Source organism: Uranotaenia lowii, chromosome 1 (genome assembly GCF_029784155.1).
Source record: "Uranotaenia lowii strain MFRU-FL chromosome 1, ASM2978415v1, whole genome shotgun sequence".
Classification (NCBI taxonomy): Eukaryota; Metazoa; Arthropoda; class Insecta; order Diptera; family Culicidae; genus Uranotaenia; species Uranotaenia lowii.
In genome coordinates, this window is record NC_073691.1 from 16,300,193 (window position 1) to 16,322,128 (window position 21,936).

The 21,936-nt window shown below is 35.6% G+C and overlaps 1 protein-coding gene across 1 annotated transcript in view; it reads right to left on the reverse strand.

Annotated features, from left to right (window-relative positions):
* Positions 1–1,959: 1,959 nt before the first annotated feature.
* LOC129758071 (transcription factor Sp8-like) overlaps positions 1,960–21,936 on the reverse strand; it is a 60,153-nt gene continuing 40,176 nt past the window's right edge. Inside the window, exon 3 of the mRNA XM_055755504.1 lies at positions 1,960–2,024. Coding sequence (XP_055611479.1) covers positions 1,960–2,024 — 65 coding nt within the window. The remainder of the gene's footprint in view (positions 2,025–21,936) is intronic.

Sequence of the window (21,936 nt, forward strand, 5' to 3'; positions counted from 1 at the left end):
ATTACCACCACTCGAATCACACTTGTTGACACCAAAAATACCGGACACACCACCAATGATTGACTTTCGGATATTTTCTCGCAAATAGAATTCCCAAATTTATTTTTATTTTGTAGATGTTGCTATCTTTTTGGACCGTACTGTAGTCAGCAACTCGTATGAACAGCACCCAGCAATGTTGTAACACAACTGTTACGATTTGAAACCAAAAGTGATTTGCAATTTCTCCAAAAAATGTAGTTTCCGAAGTGTCGCTATTATTTTGACCGACACTGTAAAGTGCAACAGGCTAAATGCACTTGCAATTCGTTCTACAGCACGCCTTTATTTATCCAATGCAATTTCTCCTCAAAAAGTTTTATTTAAAAAAAACTTGTTCCAAAACTTTTGTGCTCCAGTGTAAAACCTCAAAATTTTGTGAGACAGTGTAATTGCCGTTTGTTTTGGTTCTAATAAATATCAATCACCAACTTGATTCTAATTGCTGCTGTTGCAATTGCAATTATTGGACAAATTTATGTTGGCCAAGTGAATAATGGGCCTGAATATTATATTCACGGTGAGTATATCACAAAATGGCCTACCTTGATGTGATTGTACAAACCACAGCTGCTACTGCGCTTCCGAAGATGGCGAATGTTGGATTCCAATGCTGGTCCAGATGAGCTTCTGTCCTCGAATCCGGCTACGAAGGACCAAATGTTCGGGCACGGCCGATGGGGGGGTTCGGATTTCGGGGAATTTCTTTCCGTCTCCAGTCGACGGCATCCACCAACACAGGAACTCCAGGTGAGTCGCACAATTGATGGCACAGCAGCTGATCGCCCCTTCGGGGGGAAGATTTCGTTTGCACTTGGGGGTGTACGTTGATGTGTTGAAAACACTTCGCAATTCGATTGCGGTTCTACTACTATCACTTGATTTCGGATGCACTTATTGAAAGTCGCTTTATTGGACTAATTACTAATTTATTAGCGAAGTGAAAAATCCGTGTGTAGTATTCAACGTTACAATCTATTCTATTCTAAAAATGGCTTACTTTCTATTCTATGAGCGGTTTCATACTCTCTCGAAGAAAGCTTTTATGTTAAGAGAGAGTTATGCTTATCCTAGGGTACATATACAAATAGTGGTGTTTTCGAGCAAATTAATTACAGTGTCAAGTGAACATAAATTAGACACATATTAAAAACTAAGAGTATGGATGGTATTTCCTGACCGGTACAGTACCGATCAGTCATTTTTGTCATTTTTGTCATTTTTGTCATTTTTGTCATTTTTGTCATTTTTGTCATTTTTGTCATTTTTGTCATTTTTGTCATTTTTGTCATTTTTGTCATTTTTATCATTTTTGTCATTTTTGTCATTTTTGTCATTTTTGTCATTTTTGTCATTTTTGTCATTTTTGTCATTTTTGTCATTTTTGTCATTTTTGTCATTTTTGTCATTTTTGTCATTTTTGTCATTTTTGTCATTTTTGTCATTTTTGTCATTTTTGTCATTTTTGTCATTTTTGTCATTTTTGTCATTTTTGTCATTTTTGTCATTTTTGTCATTTTTGTCATTTTTGTCATTTTTGTCATTTTTGTCATTTTGGTCATTTTTGTCATTTTTTCATTGATTTGAATTTCAAAATTTAATGGTTTTTACTTACTGATGCAGATAATTGACTTGGCCTTAACTTACCTGAAAAAAAAAACAGAAAAATAAACGTTAATATTTCAATTATTTAAAAAAAAAAACAGAGACTTAGCTTTTCAGATTTTTGAATTTTCTTAAGAGTATTTCAGATCGCAAATTTTTCGTAACGGAAGAAGTTTTGATTAATTATACTTATATTATTTCTTCTTTATTGCTGCTTGAAGCGTAACAAGTCTGAAATCAATCGGATCTCTTAGTCATTTGCGTCATTCTAGCAATCATGTTTACCAACAATGCCAAAACCTGAGAAGCAAACTCTCAAGTTACGTCCACTAAATGGCTCAACGACGTCGCCAGTGATGACGACTTTCCATCCGCGGCAGCTGCGGATTGTTGGAATATTTGAACGTGCTTCATTCCGATGCAATGAATAGACGCGACCACTACTGTGCAGGCAAACCTACAAAATGGCCAATATTGTACTCCCCGTTTTCCGTTTTTCCTCCTTTACAGTCTCCTAGATTGAACCAAATTGTATTCAGGACAAACATTAGAACTCGCGTTCGCTTATTTTCCGCTTCATCCGATTTCATTCCGAAACGGCCGTCCGAGGTACAGAGGCACTGATTTTCGCATTATTTGGCACGACTTAGTTGCATCACTTAGTCGGGAAATATGAAGGGTCCCGCCGTTCATCCCCCCATTCTCGCTATCCCCAAGAATTAGTAGGTTGGAGAAAAGGAGGAAGGAAACGAATCGGCTCTCCCCTTCGGCATGCCAAGTGGCCTCCTTTAGGGCTTTTCCTTTGAATTTGCAAACATCTTCACCGGCCAACGGCAACTGGGGCCGGATTTTGCCGGCCAAACGGCCGGCCATTCCCGGCTATTTCTCTTTCTCTCTATCTGTGTATCGTTCCTTCCCTATCTCGCTATCTCGGTCCCGGGTAGAATCTGTATACAACAACGTTTAATGCCCGAACGGAAAATGAGGAATCTCGGTGAAACTATGCGAGTAATTTTCTTTGCAACAGAAGCAGCAGGAATCTTTCCTGCTCTCGGTAGGTAGATACATAGCGTCTTGAGACCCCTCATCCCCCCTTTCCGTTCTTCAAGTTTTGAGAAATTTTCCTCCGGTTTTCCGAAAAGGAAGCCCGGATTCCTTGCCCAGTTCGTTGCATCTTTTGCCGCTAACTGGACTGCAGGGTTGGGTCGGGGTAACCGGTTCTACTTACTGAAGCTGTTCTGATACACCGGACCGGATGGTAGGTTCATACATATTGCGGGGTCTTTATTCCGAGACCGGTACTGTACCTACTTCGGGCAAACTGACAAACCCGGAATGCTACGTTCACCTGGACCTGAACGCTGATTGGAAGAGCTATATCATGAACGTAAACAAAAAAACGAAATTCAATGAACTTCAAGTTTTAAAAATGGAAGTTCAAACTGAAAACCGGCAACGTTAAAAAGTGACAGAAATGTTAATGGACTCAGATAGGGTTAGTCGTTCCGAAAGAGAGATATTCAAGAGAGCTCGACTAATTTCCCTAGTTTTGGGATGAATTTTGTGAACCAAATATGAATCATTCGCAGGAATCCCATGTCAGTATCGTATCGATAACGGAAGAATACTTCAAAGCCCTAGCCCGTTAAATGCATAATTGACTGTTGTTACGTTTTGACATGTGTGATATTTCATTATTTATTATTATATTATAAAATTATAATATTTAACGTAAACATAAAGGGTGTTAAAAAATTAAAAATTACCGTTAAAAAACTACCTAGTTGACCGATTCTTTTGAAACTTTCAGACAATAAACTTCAAACCATTTGTGAACTTCTGGTTTAACAATTTCATTCCAGTTGAATACCATATTCGTGCAATCGTACATTAGGCCTAACTCTTCCTTTAAAAAATTTGAGCAACATCTGAAAGCAGCTTCTTCTATCGAAAAACCTACGTTTCGTCATTTCTTCCTAAAAATTAGCCTTTTCGAGATGCTCACTGAGTGGCTGCCCAAAAAAAACTCAGTATTTTTCAATGGGTCTTTGGGACCAAAAAATGCAAATCCAGCTGCAAAGAGCTTTGAGCATTTTTAACGATAAATCGAATATTTTTATATCCGACCATTTTTTATTTATCTTGAATTTAATGATGCAATCAAAAGATTATCAATAAGATAAGACGATTCCGAATTGTATTTGTAATGAATATACGATTTTTTGCGAATTATGTTTTTGATCCAGAAACTTGCTAAAATCACATTTTAATGCTAGTTATACGTACTGAAAGCTGTAAAAATTATGTTTATGTATAATTTTATCTTTAATCTTATGAAATATTGTCAAAAATGCAAAAAAAAAACATTAAAAAATAATTTTGAATGAAATTTCTTAAGGAGTCCCAGCGTAGTTTCCTGAGCAGAGTAAAGAATTTCCGTTTAAAATTGCACCTACTCACTCGCTTCTAGGTCCTAATTGCTAATAAAACAACCACCGATTAAGAGCTGAACTCACAGTTGCAGGACGAGTACAAGTCTCGGTGAAAAAGTTTAGCATTTCTCTGAAGTTTTCGCAAAATACATTTATACTGTTGTTCTACGTTGTAAATTATAAACTATCGGCTCTCTGTGTGCAAATTTTCATATCTAATGGATTATTTTCTATAGCTTCTATAAAGTGATGCAAACTGCTGTGGGAACAAACAAAAATCTTCTTTGAAAATGATGAGACGATTCTGAAACACAAAATTTTATAGAAATCGATTGGCATCCAGCTTAGTTAAAACAGCTCAAATCAGTGAATTCACGTCACAAAATTTGATGTTTCGAAAAATTTTATAAGGATTAAAATGCTCTGAAAGCTGTTTTGACCTTCCAGATGGTTGGATTTTTAGAAATTGAACATATTTTAGTTGAATTTTTAATAAGTTCGTAATTTTGAAATAAAAAAAAATATTTAAATAAAATTTAAGAAATTTTTTTCAATCTTCAAATAAAGACTGTTAGAAACAGTAGTAATTTAAAAGTAGCTCACCAACATACCAACATATTTAAGTGCCAGTCAAAATAAGATAACATTTTTGGAAAAGATACTGAAAGTTTATGATTGTATATAAGAATAAGTCAGAATAAGAGAATATCACTTTTGAAAGTGTACATAAAATTTGAAGGCTCTAAAGAACGGTTCAGAATAATTTGAAATTTTGTGACGTGGATCAATCTACTACCCTGTTCTGTTTTGACTGAGTGAATTCACATCACGACTTCAGAGAGGCTTAACTTTGTTCGTTGTTGTTCAATCGAGAAGCTACGCACATCAAATTGTGGGTAGTTGTTTTCTCTACAACTCATTTGAAGATACCAATATTCTATTTCCACAGAGAGAACAGGAATCAAAAGTTGTATGTGCTGAAGTCAAAAATAGTCAATTCTAGCGTGAATTCACGTCACAAAAGTAATCGATCACAACAAAAACAACTTAAATTTGGTATTGACCAAATTATATTCATTTTGAAGAAAATTCTATTTGCGACCGTTTTCTACAACTTTTTTAATTTTCAAGTAAATTGGTTGACTTCTAGAGTGATAACAGTTCAGAAAAGTCCGGAAAAGCGATTTCACGTCACGTTGGAATGTGTCTTCAGCGTTTCTGCTGGTTGTTCCAATTTGGAAAAGGACTTCTGAAGTTGGTTAAACTTCCGGTTGCAAAATGTTTACTTCCTAGCTCGTTTTGATTTGAAATTTTGTATAGAAAATTTTTTCGGAGAATGTCACTTTTTTGGTTTTTCTTGAATATTTTTTCTCACGAAATGCAAATGAAATTGCAACAAGGCCTTTCGCGACTCAAATTGCATCAGGAGAAAACATTTGTCACCAATCACCCGTTCAACCGATTTGTTTGAAATTTCCAGGGAATAAAGTAAAACAAATTGTTCAACTTTTGACATCTTTTTTATTCGAATTCTTTTGCAAAATGCCCGAGTTTTTCTCATGAGATTTTCTACAACTTTTGAACCAACTTTTATTTTTAAGTGGAAACCCACTTTTTTTTCATTTCTTCCTCCGAGTTTACTTCTATGGGATATTTATGAAGTTTCTGTTTCTTGATGACCCAGTACTTCTCGACTGGCCGCAGTTCCGGTCAGATCCGGCCAGAAGATCGTAGGACCTTTTTGATGCTTCAAAAGTGGAAGGCCTTTGGAGGCATTCCTTGATGTACACCTGCACATTAACAGTACCTGTTGTTTTTCCCCACGAAAAACTGCTTGCCAAATCAGATATTTTTGAGCAAATTTTGACATTTTCTGCTTGCGAACGTCTTCGGGAACATCAAATTTACGAAGAGCAGTAAAAAACTAGAGCCCCGGAAGCTGCTGGAAGTCTGCTATGACATACCTTATTCTGCTAAATAAAAGTTGCGATTTGATGACTTTTGAACTTTATACGTTTGTAATTCTTACGTTTTTGTACTTTGTATGAAAGTCTTGTGTGTGAATGTAAATTAATCTTCTTTGTCAAATCTCTGACAGAAATATTCGGATTTTTCTTAAAAGCTCGAATTATACGTTTGTAATTTTTTGCACTACACGGAAATCCATTTTGACCATTTTTTTTCAGCCGATGGTCAAGCGTTCACTGTATCGATTTGAAACGCGACTTACTGTTGTTTGTACCAATCCCAGCTTCTTGCTGATCGAGCGATGAGAAAGACTTGGATTTTCTAGGAACGTGTACAAACTATCAGTTAGCCCGAAACGAGAAAAAACGCGTTTAAAATTTTGGATCAAAATTTTTTTTAAAACCCGACCACTTTTTGTTCAAGAAAATCAATAAATGTGCATTATATTCACTTATTGTTCGTTGGTTATCACGAACTTAAACTTTTTTTTTTACTAAATTTCGCCCTTTTTTGTTTTCAATTCCAGTTACGCTTTCGCCCAATTGATAGGCCGTTTTTGTTTTGGTTTTGAAGTTTCGCCCTTTGGTCCTACACGAAAAAGCAAATTACCCCGTTTTGTCACATACGATCAACTCAGTTACGCCTATTCGCTCAACACGCATAGAAAAATTAACCACATTTTGAATAGGTGAAACTTCAGGTTCGAACGAAAATGCATCAACAGGAAGTATCACCTAATCGATTTTTTTTTTGATTTTTTAATAGTTTTAAGTGATTTTGAGATGAAACTTAACTCGATTTGTTTACATTTGGCAGGTTCGCCCCTTTGAAATGTTACGCTAGATTTTTTGCACTGCTGCTGTTCTATTGACTCCATTTTCAAAATTTTTGCACATCCACTTGTGAAACTGTGAAAGGTGTAAACAATATACAATTAAACCAGTTTTAGTAGGAGTTACAAGCATTTAAAAATGGCAGGCCTTATATGGAGCTTACTGGGAAAAATCTCTGGCTACAACATACATACAACGAAGACGCAAAGCGATAGAAGTAGAGAAAAAATAGTTATAAAGCCCCAAACAAACCATTAAGTTTTCCATGAAAAGATACTAGCTACACTGACAGATTTTCCGTCAAATTTTCAGAAATATTATTATAGCAAGAAAGTTATTTAATTAAGAGCATTGAAATGTTCTGATGAACCGATCTTCACTAAATCATTAGATTCTCAGTAATTTGTAAGAAATAAATTATGATTACCAGAAATTGTGTGGAAAAATTGGGTGGAGCAGTTTTTTACTTGTTTAATGCACATTTTGAATTAAGTATTGGCATTTCTAATCGCCAAGCTTGTTGGGCTCGATAAAAATTTATACATTTATACACAAGCTGAAAACCCGAATACATTGCAACATGTCCTTCATAATCCTATCTGCTACTCATTATACTGTAAAAAGAAATTACTTTTTATTGTTAAAACTAAGAGAATAATCGACTTTCTAAAGCAACCTTCGAAATAGTTGGATGTAAAACGCTCTAGTGTAGGCAAAAAAATGGATCAAAACGACTCGGAAATAACACAATGGTCACAGAGGAAACAAATTAATTCTGTTAATAAATTCGAAAAAAGTGAAAGAAATATTTTTTCCAAATTTTTCTGCTCATGACAACAGGTGGGTTTTTTAATTAAAAAATATTAATTATTTTGAAATTTTTGATTTTATTTTCAATTGTTTCGGTTTAAACCAAATTTTTCCACTGCTGTTGGCGAGAAATTTGGTGAATCGATTCCATTTTCAATGCATGTTTTATACTCAAACTCGATCGAAAGTTGTAATTATTACGAATTCTTATGAAAATTTAGGACTAACCAAAGAATAAGATCGATGTATCATATTGATAATCGTTCAGTTTTCATGAAAAACTGTACTCTAAAATCTCGAGTAAAACAAATGGATTTGTTTACATTTTATCGAACAGCACCTTGAGAAGAGGGCATTTTTGCCGAAATAAGATGAGAGCATTTCAATGGGATATTTCAAATTATATAAATTTTCAGTTCATTATACAATTCACAACAGTTTTTAATCAAATGATTATTTAAATATATTCTTTGAACAACCAAAAAAGGCAATAATGACGATGTTTCAAGCAGTCACCTTGGCGTCAAAACCTATTTCAATTACTTACTTATTAGCCAACTTAAAATTTAATTAGATTATATTTCGCGTTTAATGGAGTATCTGCTCATTATTTTGATTGAAATTACAAGGTATTGGTTTGAAGAACACATTTGTGTAAGAAAAATTCACTAAAAACTATTCTTATTTTCTTTAAAATCTATCAAAATATAGTCGTTGGCGTTTTACCCCGCAAGGGAATTTTGGACAGAAGTACCCTATATGATATTTTTCAACAAAACATCCAAAGTTCGAAAATGTTTCTTGAGATCGGAATAAAAGCTTGAAGGAATAAAAACTGAAGGCTTTGGAGGGATTTTATCGTTGAGTTTATTTTAGGAGACTGTCGTATTCGCTAAAATGATAAACTATTTTAGTTAATCGATAAACTCGAGAATGAGGTAGCAAGACTCATTCTCGTGGCCTATGTTGTTTAAAAAATTAGAAAAAAATTCAATTCGATACTGGAAAGCAACCCCCCATTAGAATTGAGTCAACCAATCATTTCTAATCCCGTTCTAAGCGCACATGCAATTAGCAATTACAAGCGAAAAACGTAATTAACTGTTAAATTTACAACCATAACCCTACCCGTGTGCGTCCAAAACGCTCTGAGACCGCGACGACGACGCACGTCACTTGCCAGCAAACGAGCGTCGTCGAAGGGCGGCAAACTTGTGCCGCCGCAGTCCACCCACGCAGAACCGCTTGCCAATGACTGTTGTTATTTACGGGTTTCAAGTTAGATTTTTTTTTCTGGTTGTTGTTTCATTATTTTCCCTTTAAAGATGAACACGAAACGACAAACCCACAACTTGCAGTCAATAAATGAGCTGAGCGAACGCGGCGGCGGCTTTCTTTCAAATCGCGCGTGCGAAAAACACCGAAGGGTCCCCCAATATTTTCAAACTTGTAAATGGGTCCGCACAATGTTGAATCACGTAAAACGGGGTGGGTTTAGGATGAATGGAGGGAGATTTGGCCGATCCACCCACACCCACAAACAACCGCCCAAAGGGTCTCTCCTCTAGGTCTAAGTCTGGAGTAATAAAATACAGATCTGTTCGAAGTTGGTGGGCGGTGGCATCTCGGTTTTGTTTTTTTTTTTTACCTTCAAATGGGTGCACTTGCATCGAAAAATCAGGTTTTTATTTTTTAGGCTTCCTTCAGATGCACTACTCGATGCAATTTGCGCGGGGTTTTTCTTTCATTTACCTCACTGAAATTGTTGGGGGAGGGCTTTTCTGTCTCGTTACTAATGGCTAGTGGTTTTGTTTTTTTTATTTGCTGTTTTCCTCCTCCATTTTACGTACCGAACTAGACATGTTGGAGCTGAGCCTGGTGATGATGAGGGGTCTCTCGATAGTCGTGCTCGTTACCTCGCACTCGGCAAAACATCAGGTGGGCGGAGTATGTAATTGCTGAACGGTTTCTAGTTTCTTGCCTCTTCCATTTGCCACCGCAAGAGTCAATGGGAGGGTTGATTAACGTTTAAGTGACTCAATTTTTTAACGAAATCTTCGAGTCTTTTGAGTCTGCAAACTTGGTCCAACTTAGCTATTTGACCCTAGTTGATGGGTGTTTAGCAATGCGAGGGATGCCGGTAGACTTTTGTTTTCAATATTTCTGGCGAAAAGGTACTTCGATATTGAGCATGAAACCCACACAGGAAGAAGAAATATGAAAGATCCAGAGCAAATTGATGCACTAAATTAAAACAGAAGAAAATAACCTGAAACCTGTTAAAAATAATAATCAAATGAAATAAGTATTTTCCCTTTTTGAATTCCCTGCAAATACATAGGAGTCTTTAAAAAAGTGTATAGATAATTCAAAGTCACAAAGGTGGAATAGACGTAATAGAGAATTTTCTGTGCTAATTCTGTGTTTCTTTATTATTCATTGAAAAAAAATTAAAAATATTAAAAACTCTTCCAACCTAACTCAAATCTAACTGTAGCATAATTGAAAAAAATTATCATCAAAATCAAATATCAGATTGAGAATTCAAAATGAATACTCAGAAATGGTAATTCGAAACATAGGATTTAGATCAAAGATCCAATTTTTACAATTATGGTTCATACGCAGATTAAAAATATTAGTAGAGTATTTCGCATGTGCTTCAGTATTGAGCTTGAAATGTTCATATTCCGTATACACTTTTTTCGATATTTTTTGTTAATATTTTCCAACAATTTTTTATCGCGGAAAAGATTTATTTAGTATGCAATAACTAACAATTCGACAACCTGCGGCATAAAGGGTGATACGGTCAAAATTTGGTCAATATCAACTTGACGTAGGGTGAGTGCTCCTACTTTGGACCTAGAGCCTACTTTAGTCCTAAAATGTCGGAATTAGTAAATAATTCATTTTGCTAGCATAAGATAAAGATACTCCTTTGCGCACAATCAACTCTTATTCTTCCTGAATCCTACCATACCACTTTTTGCCATAAAAAGTCTGTCTGATAAAATTTTCAACGATTTTAAAAATGTACTTCTTCATCAGTGGTAAATCAACAGCTCAGTTAGTAGGGCGCGTTTTGAGAAATTAGAGTGAATAAGGAAAAATCACATTTTTTCACTGTCTAAGCCAAATTTTAAAGCGAAATTACTCTCACTGAGAGATTATGGACCATACTACCTATTTTTCCTAAAATAAATGAAAATCATTGGAAAACCCGGAAAATTTGTGGTGGGTCCAAAAGTAGGAGACGTTTGACTTTGATGTTCCATTTTTAGACCTAACATCACCAAAACTTAGTTTCAATTCCCTCAAATCTACAAAAGTGCGAATTTTTAATTGGGGCATAATTTAGAATCAATATTGAACATATCTAACATTTTTTGTCAGCTTTACGCAAATAAACTGCAAGTAAGTTTATTATAAAAAGTTTCAGCTATTGTTCTACTGATAGAGCTGACAAGGAGTAAAAGTATTTGAGATACGCATAACAGAAATGTAAGTGTTTTTAATCCTTAAAAGCTGTAATACTTTTTTATGATAATATTCGATTAAAGACAATATTTTTAATGAATTTAGTTGTATATTTTCGAAGAATCATACTTTGTATAGGAATTTTAGTTCTAGGTCCAATGAAAGGTATCAGTTCAGTGCCAAAATAGGAACAGTAGGTTCAAAGATGGAAATTTTGATCATCCATATCTTTACAATCGCTTAAAGGGTCCAAAGTAGGGCAACTAACCCTATTTCTTTCAATTTTGCATTTAAAAAACCTGAACACCCCTCATTTTGAAGGTGTGTGTGTGTGTGTGTGTGTGTGTGTGTGTGTGTGTGTGTGTGTGTGTGTGTGTGTGTGTGTGTGTGTGTGTGTGTGTGTGTGTGTGTTTGTGTGTGTGTGTGTGTGTGTGTGTGTGTGTGTGTGTGTGTGTGTGTGTGTGTGTGTGTGTGTGTGTGTGTGTGTGTGTGTATGTGTGTGTGTGTGTGTGTGTGTGTGTGTGTGTGTTTGTGTGTGTGTGTGTGTGTGTGTGTGTGTGTGTGTGTGTGTGTGTGTGTGTGTGTGTGTGTGTGTGTATGTGTGTGTGTGTGTGTGTGTGTGTGTGTGTGTGTGTGTGTGTGTGTGTGTGTGTGTGTGTGTGTGTGTGTGTGTGTGTGTGTGTGTGTGTGTGTGTGTGTGTGTGTGTGTGTGTGTGTGTGTGTGTGTGTGTGTGTGTGTGTGTGTGTGTGTGTGTGTGTGTGTGTGTAGAATGTTGCTCCTATTTTGATTTTGGAATTCACTCTTCAGTTGTCGCAATGCCGTCCAAGGAAGAAGAGCAGCGTATCAAAATTTTAAATTTTGCTCGCGCATCGCGAAAATCCGAGCTACTCGCACGCAAAGCTGGCAACATCGCTAAAAGTTGCCAAATCAACCGTTACAAATGTAATTAAAGTGTTTGAGGAGCGTTTGTCGACAGCCAGGAAGTCTGGATCGGGGGGAAATCTAAAACCGGAAACCGCTGAGACGACAAAGAGAGTTGCCTGTAGTTTCAAGCGAAACCCTAACCTCTCTCTCCGAGATGCCGCAAATAAGCTGGATGTATCGTCTACAACCGTGCATCGAGCCAAAAAAAACGAGCCGGACTATCGACTTACAAGAAGGTAGTGACTCCAAATCGCGATGATAAACAAAATACGATCCCGGAGGCTGTACACGACGATGCTGACGAAGTTTGACTGCGTGGTTAGGACGACGAAACCTACGTCAAAGCCGACTACAAGCAGCTTCCGGGACAGGAGTTTTATACGGCAAAAGGAAGGGGAAAGGTAGCAGATATTTTCAAGCACATGAAACTGTCAAAGTTTGCGAAGAAACAACTGGTTTGGCAAGCCATCTGTACCTGTGGCTTGAAAAGCAGCATTTTCATAGCTTTCGGGACTGTCAACCAAGAAATTTACGTGAAAGAGTGTTTGAATAAACGTCTGCTGCCTTTCCTGAAGAAACACGGTTATTCTGTACTGTTTTGGCCGGATTTGGCATCTTGCCATTACGATAAAAAGGCCATGGAGTGGTACGCCGCCAACAACGTGCAGGTGGTTCCCAAGGACAAGAACCCTCCCAACACGCCAGAGCTCCGCCCAATTGAGAAATACTGGGCTATTGTCAAGCGGAACCTAAAGAAGACCAAAAAAAAAAACTGCTAAGGACGAGCAGCAGTTCAAGGCAAACTGACTTTCTGCGGCGAAGAATGTGGACAAGGTGGTTGTACAAAATCTGATGGCAGGGGTTGAGCGTAAGGCCCGGAAATTCGGATTTGGAAAAGCGGAAGCCCAACTGAATATTTTTCCTGAATTTGATACTAATTAAACTTGAAAAAGAAATTTATTTTTTTTTTTACAAATAGTATTATTAAGGCATTTAACTCATAGAAATTTAATTTGATTTTTTAAATAAACGATTTCACCGATTTACACGCGTTTTCCCTTGACCAAAATCACCCTTTACATATTTTTTTAAATTTTTTTTTATAAAATCGTGCTAAACCGATATTTGAGTCTTGTGACCTGGCACACGGATTTTCAAAGGTCCAGAAGAGAATAAAAATTTACATCCGCCCTTGGAACAAGCGGAAAAGACCAATCGGCAAAGTAGCATTTTTTAAGCCTAGTCTTACAATTTGTTGCTTATCACTGTTTTTGAAGCAACAGCATAAGGAGTGTATTCAAAAAAAATGTAACACTTTGTATTGTGAATAACTTTTGGATAGATGGATGTAAATTCATTAAATTTTCAGCAAAGTTACCTGGTAATGTAATGTTTACATATGCAAATTTTTGTGATGTTCTATTTCTTCTATTTCAAATGCTCTTTACTCTTTTCACCACCTTAGAGTTTTCTTCTGATCTTCTACCCGTCTTTCATTTTCAACTCTATAACCCTCACCGATAAAGCCGCAAATTAATTTCATAAAAATAAATAGATATTATCAAAACTTTTCCTGATATAAAAAAAGGATTTTTTGTTTAAGACTGTAAAGCGTTTTGATATTAGCTTAAAAGTTATACAAAATTCATTTTGATTCGAAATAATTACATAATTCCTTTAACGGGGAAAAATAACAAAATGTATATTTCTAAAATTCTTACTCAGAAGTCGAATTTACTCGAGGTTTCGGGAGAATTGATCATTAAGGCTTTATTTCCTTAGTAGTTGGAAAAAAAAATCCCGAAAAAGTGCACACGTTTTTGAGATAACTTTTTACCTATTTCTAGAAGGTACACCGGAAACAAAAGCTGATAGAAAAAAAACTAATTGCAATTTAGAATTCAGCGAATAAGTAAATAAATAAAATCAGTTCTATGGAATGTTTCCTTGCATTTCGGAAAAATAGCCGTTGACAATTTCTGTGAGATAGTTTTAAATTTATTATTATTTTTAATTATTGTTCGAACAGGAAAATCTACAACAGTGCCAGACATTAGTCTTCACAAAAGCCACATAAAGATGACTAATTTTTTCCCTGAGGATGGGACCAACCTAGTCTCGAAACATTGGATGAAATAAAATAATCTTCGATTCGAAAATAGACTGCGATGCCGATTTCAAAATAAAAAAAAATTATATTTACCACATCAACAAAAAACAGTCGAAATCTGAACAACATAAAACATTATTAAAACTTTCAAAAATAAATATTTAATCAAGCAAAAATTGTTTTTGTGTGCGAGAGAAAAATGAAACTTTTATTAGTTTTTGAGAGCCATACTCGTTCGATTTGAGCTATTTCTCAATTCCTTAAATTCGATTTTTTGAACAAATTTTAATTTCTGATATTCTGGAATTTGAATGTTTCTTCTTAAATAAATGGTCTAGTAAGTTTCGCTATCTTTGACATAGAAAAATAATGACAGTTTTGGGATGCATTCTGTGAAGGAAGATTACTTAAAAGTTATTGCAAACAAATTTAAACTCTGATTCTAAATTTTGTTTTTTTTTTTCATTTTATATCTTTTTTTACATGAATGACATACAAAACCAAAGGGTATAAATTTGGGAAAAAATGTTGTCACTTTTTTTATATAAAACAGATCTGATATTATTTTGTTACTTTATGAATCGGATTTCATAAACATAATAAAGTGGCAACCTTGTTTAAAGGAAAGATAAGAAAGTATGACTGCCAGTCTAGTCCTGAAGTGTCTACAAGATAATTGATTACTCGTAATGGAAGGATTTCTGGAATATAAATTTCGTTCCATAGAAGCAAATAAAAGAACCAACGTGTTTTTTACATTAAGAAGGGCCAAGATAATTTGATCTTGAAGAATATTGTAAAACACATGATTCCGTACATGTATTTAGTGGTGAAGGCAATGTATTCTATGCCATCAACGAAAAAAAAATATTAAAATTATTTCAGTTATACTACATTCTCTATTTTTTTCAAATTTGTACTTTTCCTAAAACTCAAAAGAAAATGAAGAATATGGAACTTCAGAAGATGAGCAGATAAAAATTGTCATTATCATTTGCTCGTGTAAATTTAAGCGTAGGCGAGTACATTAGTTATAATTTTTTCCATAAAAAAAAGTTGCCTCTACATTTCATAACTTAGTCCCAATTTCTGGAGTACCGTAAAACGGGGAAACTTTGACCACCTGGGTAAATTTAACCAACAATAAACTTTTCCACATTATCATCAATAACTCAGTCTAAAGTTTGAATTTTTGAAAACTGTTTTCTAATTTTGAAAGCCTATTAATTGAGTATCGAAGAGCCAAAATTTGGTTGGTGTTTGAATTTTTTTCGGTAAGTAATAATCTAATTTTAAATCTTAAAATATCTATTGTTTCCAAGGTTCGCAAACAAACAGCTCTCCTGATGATACCAAAAAGCATTTAGAAGCAAACGGGTTGTTTAATGTGAAAGAACAACTTTTTTTCTTTGTATATGAACAGTAATGGTGCTATTTTCATAGTCATTTGATGATAAATTTTTAGTATTTAAAAATAAGGACATTTTCCAAAAGTAAGTCCGTATTGGACAAATGCCTAAAAACCCTATCAAATCGTAAACTTTGAAGAAAAAATGAAAATGGAAATAGTGGGAGGACCTAGGGGAATGCGTGAAGGTAAAATTTCATTTGTATTTCGAAGCTCAAACTATTTAGCAATATTCATAATTTTAGCCCCTAGATGTAGGCAGCATCATAGTTCTTTTTTCGATTATAAATATTTTTAAAATAAAACGTTAAAAATTAAGGTTAAATTGACAAACTAGCATATGCATATATTATAAAGGTGTGTTGTATCCCTTATGATCAAGAAAATTCGTCAAAACCGTCAGAATAGAGACTGATCAATGTCACCCCAAAGCATCAAATTCTGAACATAGACAAAAACGATTTTTAAATCAAATTTAAAGTAGCCTAATAAATTTCTACATCCATATTTTACGTTCATAGGAGTCCAGTACTTATTTATTTGATCTTCTCAGATGGTTCACAGTATTTAAACAATTAAAAAGCTATCCTATTCTAGATTTAAACACATTCTTGGAAATATTAAAATCGAAATCACTGACTACTTCATTAAAACGAGCACAACATGTATCTAAAGGATTGTTTTGACCATACTGGGTTCGTCGAACGGCAAGCCTGAAGAAATCCAGGTATCGAGTTGTTCTCACAGGAGCATTGAAGGGTAACAGCGATAACAGTTCTGGGCAATCCACGTTATTATGAAGGATGTCGAAAATAAAAAGCCGTTGCAGGAAGACGCGCCTTGATGCCAGCGTCGGCAAATTTAGTAGCAAGCAGCGTTGTTCATAAGGCGGGAGGTCAGATGAGTCGTTCCATGGTAGTTGTCGTAGAGCATATCTAATAAAGCATCGTTGTATCCTCTCTATCCTATTCGACTGTACCGCTTGATATGGAGCCCAAATTTGTACCCCGTACTCGATAATGCTGCGCACAAGAGCACAATACAGGGCTTTCAAACTATAAAAGTCATTAAAGAATTCCGTGTTTCGACGAATGAAGCCAAGGACCGCAAAACCTTTCGCTATCGTTGAGGAGATATGCTGTGAAAAATTGAGCTTGCTATCCAGGGTGATTCCAAGGTCCTTGACGACTAATGTGCGGCTCAAAACGATCGTTGACATTTTATATTCAAAGTTGATGGGATTTCGTTGACGAGTGAACGAGATGGTAGTGCATTTGGCAATATTCGGAGCCATACCGTTGTGATGACACCAAGCCTGAAGAAAATCGATGTCCTTTTGAAGTGCGCAGCAATCTACTAGAGATGAAATTGTACGGAAAATTTTAAGATCATCGGCGTAAAGTAAATTTTCCGACTCTAGAATGGCGCTCAAGTCGTTGATGAAAATAAGGAAGATCAATGGTCCTAAGTGGCTCCCTTGAGGAACACCAGATGTGATCTCGAATGGTGTCGAGTTCACTGCACCGAGTCGTACGAAAGCAGTTCGGCCTTTCAAATATGAATGAATCCATTTACAAATCCAACTAGGAAGACCTAGACGACGCATTTTTTCTACAGCCAATACGTGTGGCACCTTATCGAAGGCCTTGCTCAAGTCAACATACACGGCGTCGACTTGCTGACGTTTGTCCAGTCTCCTCATTAACTTAGAAACGTACGTCATGAGGTTGGTGGTCGTAGATCTGCGTTGCATAAATCCATGTTGATTTTCTGAGATAGTGTGACGTACAGATTGGTACAGTGAATCATAGACAAGGCTTTCGAACAATTTCGGAAAACAACTCAGAATCGATATCCCGCGATAGTTTTCCACCTGGTGTATGCTTCCAGATTTGTGGATTGGAATTGTGGCATAATTCCCCTTAACAGAAAAAAATAATCGAAATATATTGAAAAAAGTGATCAATATTACCCCGGATTGCGGTTTACAGAATATAAATAACTAGCAAATTTAAACTCAACACTCTGAATAACCCAGCAAAAGTTATTTGGTAAAATTCGGTCCAGAATTTGCTATGGCTATTTATTTGAGCTAGCAGGACCGATTTTTTTAACCTAGGCCTCTTTAGTTTGATAAAAATTCCCACGGAGTGAAAAATTTTGAAGATTCAAAAGTACTTCAACTAGGCAATTTTTTAAGTTTCACGTTAACTGGGAGCAGCATTTACGGTAAATACAGCCATTCGAATGATTGGCTTATAATTCCTGTGGGATTCTAAGCATCGATGCGATCGCTAAATCATCCATTTATAATTTCGTGGCATCGCATAATCTGCTGCTCGACTGCCTCAAATTTTCGGGTCAGAATCAAACAACAATAATTCTGGTCTAGGAAACGCGTAATTTAATTGATAAATCTTGAGATTTTTCAGGTTTTAAGTATTTTTCTTTCCTAGGCATCAATAATTGTATAAGAATAACTCATTTCCTATACAATTTCCAAGCGTCTAACAGTCGCCATGTTGTTATCCCACCGAGTCAAATTTTTAACAGTTTTATCTTATAAAAATTTAAGATATTGAATTTTATTTAAAAACAGAAAATTTTTGATCTAAAGCTTAGTTCATTTAGAAATGGGACAGTTACGAATGCGTGTATCTAAAAAACTATTCGTTCGATCGAAATACTTTCTTTGAAGGAAATAAAGGTAATCTTACGAAAATTCATGAAAAAAGTTTTAAAAAAATAATCAATCATTTTTTGTAGAAATATTTCCACTTTATTCTTGGTATCTACTTTTTTCAGTCATGTTATTGATCAGTTTTTTTTCACTTACACTAAGTAAAATCTGTATTTTGGGTAGCTGCATGCTCCTCCATCAATTTTCGCTGCTTTTCGGCCCAAAAGTGCTCTTTTGAAATAAAATTAGTTCAATTTGGTGGATACAGCTATGTCGAAATTAACAAAACTTGATTATTTTCGTGTCACTAAAATACGTTTTTACTGGATTGTCTGCTGGCAAAATTTGACAAAAATTATGCAAAAGCATCATAAGATTGAACTTCAATTATTATCGGTTAGTTAAGATCGTAGGTTGCGAAATATACAAACAAGAGTTTTTTTAAACTTATAAAAACAGCGAAAACCAAAGTTTTTGTTTTGAAAATTGTTGTTTTTTTTCCTCAGGAGTAAAGTCTTGGCAAATAATTATATTTTTTATTACAAAACAACCTGCAAATACATGTATTTATCTGCAAGAAACCTTGCCGCAACTAGAAATGTTATAGAATACAACCACTGTTTGAAATAGGGTTTTTCATAAGTTTTGTCGTCCATCAGAAATCATCCGTCTCATTGCCTCGGTATCGGCTTTATAGCTTTAAAGCTCACGAGCTCTGGAACTAGCAATTAGCTTTTCGCTTATAAAAATTAAAAAATCTCGTATGAGCCTTGACTTTCCTGATGACCCTCTAACCGTAGCTGCCGGTCATGTATCTTCTTCACTCCAGCGTATGATTTGAACTCTGTGGACATTTTTGACAATGTTTGCATACTTTTCCACCACTCACGTATAGACATCCTATGAATAATTAACTGTTTTGACAGCTATCGATTTGATAACGATAGGTTTTAAAGCAAACTGTGCAAATTATTTTTTTTTTGTTTTTTTCTTACATTGGTAATATCTCGAAAACGCGTTGATGTTATAATGAGGTAAAAATACTAAGGATAGTACTTTTTACAGGCAACAAAATACTGTCAAAATTGTGTATGTGCGAAAACTAACAAATGTGCTATCAGCAAAAGAAAGTACCCCATTTCTTAATGAACTAAGCTTTATTGGGTTTCCAATTTATAAGTCTCTCTCAAACAAAGACTGGTTACAAGAACAAGTGTCAAAAACATGAATTGAATTAATGTACAAAAATTTAAAAAAAATAATATTCACAATCCCGTACCTTAGCAAGACAAGCAAGATCAATGGTCGATTACAGTCTTAATTGTAGTTTTGTAACGAGTAAACTCGAGGACTGACCCTTATTTAGTCGGGAACAATATCGTTGAGACCAAAAATTTGATTTGACTTGACTTAAAAAAAAACAAATCAAGATTCACTAACGATGACTTTTTTCTCACTGCCTTCAATAATTTTCAATAATAGGTAGGTATATGAATTATAGTACTCATTTCATAAATGTGATGAATACCTAGAGCACCTGATCGCCCCATCTTTCTTCCTCCTGGTTTTTTTTTGCCGTGAACCCCCCTTTTGAAGGAATGATAAGGGAGAATGGGAAATATTCAAATTAAATTATATTTCCCATTCATCCATTTGTTCCAATAACGAAAACCCCGTCGGGGCAGGAATGTGACTATTGGAAGAGGGGTGGTGATTCAGCAAAGGGATGGCCAAGGTTAGTATGGAAACGTGGGCGGGAGGTAGCTGAATCGTAATCGGGCTCCACATTTTCAGTGCGGAAAAGCCGATTGAGGTGGTCATCGTTGTCGGATCGCACACTTGTTGAATGGGGTGATTTAAATTTGACTGTCATTTCTTAGAGATGGTGCATTTTTTTTCTCAAAGATTTCTTGAGAGGGATCTTCTGAAAGAAATAATTTTCAAGTAAAATTAACGAAATTGATAACAAAAGCCCACTGTTCGATGGGTCCGTCGATGGCCGAGGCTGACTGACTAACTGCTAGCTGCTGCTGCTTCTGCGGGCGAGTGTATTTGCTCGAAATAATTTCAAGAGATCGGAAATGCTTGACATTCCTTTGCGTTCGGTTGAGTATTTTTCCAGGCAACCATTTTACTCCCCGCCTCCCCTCCCAACTCTTCTGGGCCAGCCCCCTCCTGACTTTCCCCACCAACAACGTTTCAATTCGTCCGATTACATTGAATTGAACTCACCCTCCTTGTCCCTCTGCTCAAAGCGAGCGTTGCCGCAACTCGTGGGGAGGCTTTATTTTCCCACTTCTCAATCTGCTGCACTCCACATTTTTGGTTGGTGGGGGCGCCTTTAGAGGTACGAGAGAAAGAGAGCTTCCAAAGCCCCCCTTCTGTTTGCGAGGTAGTAGCCACGCGGGTTGGCCCCTCCCACTTTTTCTCCGGTCGAACTGATCCAACGTTCGTCGTCATATCGTTGGAGAGCTCCCGTGTGCGTTGACTAGTCGTCGTCAGCGACCAGCTGACTAAAGAAGCGCAAATGGTGCTGGCTTATCGTCAGAGATTGGACAGGTGGGGAGAATTTTCTTTTTCCAAACTAACTGCCTCAAGATTTTTCCGACCGGCCACACGGGGTCTTTGGGGTGGATTTTTTTCAGCCCCACTCTAGTGTCCTCACTTCATTTTGTTACAACAAACGTAAGCTTACCGAGAAAACTTGGAAAGCGGAGTGGGTTGAGTTTTGTTTCGTGAATAATTTGATTTGATTTCTTTATTTGGACTTTCATTTCTTTTCATTTGAGTCCACCGTTTTATTTCGTCTGGTTGGAGGGCTAGATTTTTGTTGTATTTTCATTCAAGTGGAACATTTAAAAAAATAGATTAATTTCTATTCTAAGGGCATACATCAATACTATCCCAAGGATCATTTTTTCGTATTTTTGTTGCATGTTGAGCGAAACAAAAACAGAACAGGAACTGGAACAAAAAAGCAAAAATCCTTCTACGGTAAGTTTTGTAAAGCAAGTTTTCAAACCATATCAGAGCCAAACGACTAAAAATTTAAAATTGAAAAAAATTGAAACGTTTCTTTTACAATTTATTTTAAAGTGTTCAACGTATATCTCAAACATAGAAGTGTGAAATAAAAAAACACCACTTTATGTTTTCCCACAAAAACTATATTATTTCTTAAAATTTACCATTTCAGTTTAATAAAAAATAATGGATAACTAACTGACCCGGCAAACTTGGTTAAGCCTTTGAATTTTACAAAAACAAATAATATAGAAGCAGAAGGTAAATTATTATTTATGATTATAAAACTGGCCACCTTTTTTATATTCAAGAACTGACTAAAAACCATCGAAAGATTAGAGCAAGCATCTTAGGATCTGCCTGTGTCAGGAATGATTACAGAATTATAGTTGCTCAATCAAATCACGATTTTATGAGCTCATTCTTTAAAGCGTTCGTAGAATGGAAAAAAAATCGAATCTCCTTTTATTATTCAAATAATTTTCTTGAATACCTACGTTTATTTTTAACCAAATTTCAATTTTTTGTGTTTTTCTTTATATGTAGTATAATTTTTATTTTGGTATGTTAATTAAAATACACAATCTTAAGTTCTTAACTAAAAATATTAAAGCACTACAAA